This window comes from Colobus angolensis, unplaced genomic scaffold (assembly GCF_000951035.1).
Source record: "Colobus angolensis palliatus isolate OR3802 unplaced genomic scaffold, Cang.pa_1.0 Scaffold5, whole genome shotgun sequence".
In the NCBI taxonomy this organism is placed as follows: Eukaryota; Metazoa; Chordata; class Mammalia; order Primates; family Cercopithecidae; genus Colobus; species Colobus angolensis.
In genome coordinates this window covers 34,684,226-34,687,947 of record NW_012118487.1, presented here as the reverse complement: position 1 = coordinate 34,687,947, position 3,722 = coordinate 34,684,226, and the positions used below count along the sequence as shown (strand labels likewise).

General features: G+C 38.3%; 1 protein-coding gene across 2 annotated transcripts in view; it reads left to right on the top strand.

Annotated features, from left to right (window-relative positions):
- The window catches only part of TRIM2 (tripartite motif containing 2), a 189,122-nt gene that overhangs the window by 117,929 nt on the left and 67,471 nt on the right, over nt 1-3,722 (top strand). The window contains exon 2 of one of the 2 annotated variants that reach the window (XM_011959780.1): nt 1,905-2,086. In XM_011959780.1, the coding sequence (XP_011815170.1) occupies nt 1,953-2,086 (134 nt within the window). In that variant the 5' untranslated portion in view covers nt 1,905-1,952. Of the gene's footprint in view, nt 1-1,901; nt 2,087-3,722 lie in introns of both variants that reach the window. The other variant, XM_011959779.1, reaches the window with a different exon arrangement.

The window sequence follows — 3,722 nt, the reverse complement described above, 5'->3', positions numbered from 1 at the left end:
TAGCTGGGACTACAGGCGCCCGCCACCTCGCCCGGCTAGTTTTTTGTATTTTTAGTAGAGATGGGGTTTCACCGTGTTAGCCAGATGGTCTCGATCTCCTGACCTGGTGATCCGCCCGTCTCGGCCTCCCAAAGTGCTGGGATTACAGGCTTGAGCCACCGCGCCCGGCCCCGGCCCTTAATTTCTAATCTTGTAGCTAATTTGTTAGTCCTACAAAGGCAGACTGGTCCTCAGGCAAGAAAGGGTCTTTTTGGAAAAGGGCTATTATCAATTTTGTTTCAGAGTCAAACTGTAAACTCAATTCCTTCCCAAGGTTAGTTCAACCTATGCCCAGGAATGAACAAGGACAGCTTAAAGGTTAGAAGCAAGATGGAGCCAGTTAGGTCTGATCTCTTTCACTGCCGTAATTTTCTCAGTTATAGTTTTTGCAAAGGCAGTTTCACTTTCTCTCTCTTTTATTTTCTTTTTGTTAAAGAGTATTTCCATAGGAAATTAGAGGGCTCTGGATGCCTTACCAGATATTTAGAAGATGAAGAGGTAAATTTTAGCTCAGCCTTGGTTTATGCCTTTGGTGTAGAAGCCAGAAATTCTTTAAGGTGGTAAAAGAAGCTGTGTTTTGTGTTGTAACTTTTTCCTCTCTTGCGCTCTCAAACTCTCTGCTGTCTTCTCTTTCTCTGTTGCCCTCTTCTGATTCTCCTTTCCTGGCATGATCCCTAACATTTTGAAACCTTCTCTGAATTAATTAACTTCACCAGGTCTTTCAAATGCCCAGACATGAATACCAACAGATATTTCTTTTAAATTATAGGGAACACCTCTAGCCTTGTCCTTGCCCCATAGCAAATATATTTTAGTTTCAAATCTATAAACCTTTAGTCCTAAAGAAAACACTCTGAACCATATGCAAAGTTTTTAATTAAAATTCCAATTATCACCCCCGTGCATATGAATAGCATGTAGGGGAGGAAAAACTTTTATTCTGCCCTCCTAGAGTATGTACCTAGGGTCTATAAATTAAAGTGACAAAAGACAGAATAACAGGAGAAAAAGGCATATACTTTTTTGATACTATTTTTAATTTTACATTGTCAAGGGCTTCACAACCTTCTCTTTGGGTTTTACATACCATTTGGACAAAGGACAATATATTGGGGAGAACTGCCTAGACAAAAGAAAGAGGAGTTTGGACTCCTGGGGCAGTAAATTGTCGGAATGTATGGTAGATAAGGTTTGTTTAGTACGATCATTTTGCAAGATCATCTCCATGCAGTCTTCAGTGTTTAAGAGACTTCTTTTCCTGGCTCTGGAGAGAGAGGCACCTTTACAAATAGAAATTTCCTTTACAAAAGAGAAATTTATGCCCTGCTTTTAGGCAGATGGGGAAGGGCAGAGAGGTCCTCTTCTGTCTGTTCTTTCTGTATAGCTTTCAGATCAAAATAATCCTTATATCAAAGTGACATATTTTGGTGTGACGCAGTCCAACCTCTTCAACTACAATAGTTGGAAAAACATAATCAATTTTAATAAGAATATAAAAGGTAAATATATGTTTAAATATAGTCATGGCTAAAGGCATAAGCAGACATAGCTATATAAAGTATTTATCCCCTTAGTCACCACTGCTTTGAAACCCAGTGAGCGTACCTCTTTGTACAACACGCCATCTTTTAATTTGTTTTGTTTGCGTGGCAAACGTGAGGATTTTATTGATTTACAAAACAAACAACAGGGAGCTCACTGTACTCGTATAGCAATGAGGGTTGGCCTATTGGTCATTTTGAGGTCACTGATGTTGACTTCTACCTTAATTAATAACACAATGCTTACAGTGAAAGAGCCAGTAATTGACTTATACCTACAGATCATTATATATTTTTCTGTTTTGATTTTCTGTCTGACAGCAGCAGCGTGCAGGGTCAAAGACAGCCGGCCCCCCATGTCAGTGGTCTAGGATGGCCAGTGAAGGCACCAACATCCCAAGTCCTGTGGTGCGCCAGATTGACAAGCAGTTTCTGATTTGCAGTATATGCCTGGAACGGTACAAGAATCCCAAGGTTCTCCCCTGTCTGCACACTTTCTGCGAGAGGTAAGCCTCCTTTGTGCTTGGAGAAGGGAGTTTCACAGGCTGACCTCCTACAACCTACTGCAAGATTCTTTCCCAGAATTCTACAGTTACCTTTGAGAGAAAACTAATCTCTTGTGCCTTTGCCAGACATTGAAAAACAGAATCATGAGTTGCAAATAATTTACTTTATTTCAAACCATTATAAGCGAGAGAAAGCAATCTAGTAACTACTGATTCATTTACACAAGAGAAGGAGCATTAAATAAGAATGTTAAGTTGAAAAATCTTTTAAAACTTCCCTTTGTTCGTTGTGAAACAGTTTTTGTCCACAGCAGATCCCTACAGAGGGCCTTTGAGAGTCAATTAAAAAAAACTATCGTTTCCTCCCATATAACAAATCAGGTAAAACATCTGCATATATGAGTGGTTACTTCAAAGGGTATAGCTTATTTTCCAAAGATTCTTCAGACACATACTAATGTCACATTTGAATGCTATGGTGTTTTAGATAAAGAAAAAAATATATATATATATTAAATAAATTACCTGACTATGTAATTTGCTATATGTGAAAACAGACTTCCTTATTTATCTTCTTGATAGAGTATTTGTTTTTGGAGAGGGGCGTTAATCAGTTATCAAAATATACTTTTACCCCATTGTTTAACTTACCATGTAAGTATAAGTTTGTTAGTAATTAGTTTATCTTACTTATAAATATTTCCCTAGTGAAGTTATATAACTTTCTTAAAAATAAATATGGTAATTATGTTTTACAGCATTTTGTTAAATACATTTTTATCATTATTTAATATATATACTGAAAATACTTTACTTCCTATGATAGAACTGGAAATCAGTATTTCAAATGGCTTCAAATCTATGCTGATTACACAAATATCTGATTTAACATGTCTTTATTATCTGACTGACCATTTTTTGAGTTGATTTACTTTGCAAGTTTCAATTGCAAAAGAATAACCATATCCTTCATGGTGGTGATGGATGGAAGGAGAAGGTAGATTTGTTACTAGCAGTTGTGGCTTTTTGTTTGTTTGGGGTTGTGTGGGGTTTTGTGTGTGTGCGTGTGCTTGTGTGTATGGGTTTTGGTTTGTTTTAGTGGTGGTATATAGAGCACTTTTTATTTTATTCATTTTATACTTTGGCTTAAGTGCTTGGTAATTCATATTCCAAAATAATTAGAGTGTGATTCCTCCATCCCCTTAATGGGTACACCTAAAACATGAATACCAGGTAATCGTTCATGTGTCCCTGGGCACACATGATAAGATGGTTTCCCAATGTGCTGCAGTCAGCATAGCTTGGCAGACATTCTCTACGGAAGTGCGTTCAGAGCCACTCAGTCTGAGCTTGGCAGAATTGCCCCATATCCCAGGATTCAGTGTCCAGCCTATCTATTGTTTGGGTCCTACTTCCTCACCCTGACAGGTGAGAAGCAATACTCTGGCTGCCCTAGGTCTGCCCCTGCTATCTTCTTCAGGGGTCTAGCCCAACCTACTCCCACTCCCCATCCAATAGCTAGTGGTGGAGATTTGTGAGATCCTGCTACAGCAAGTCCTTACAGAATGCTCTGTGTTAAAATTGTTCCAGCCTCATGTATGTTGAGATGATTTCCTCTTCTTTTATTTTTTATTTT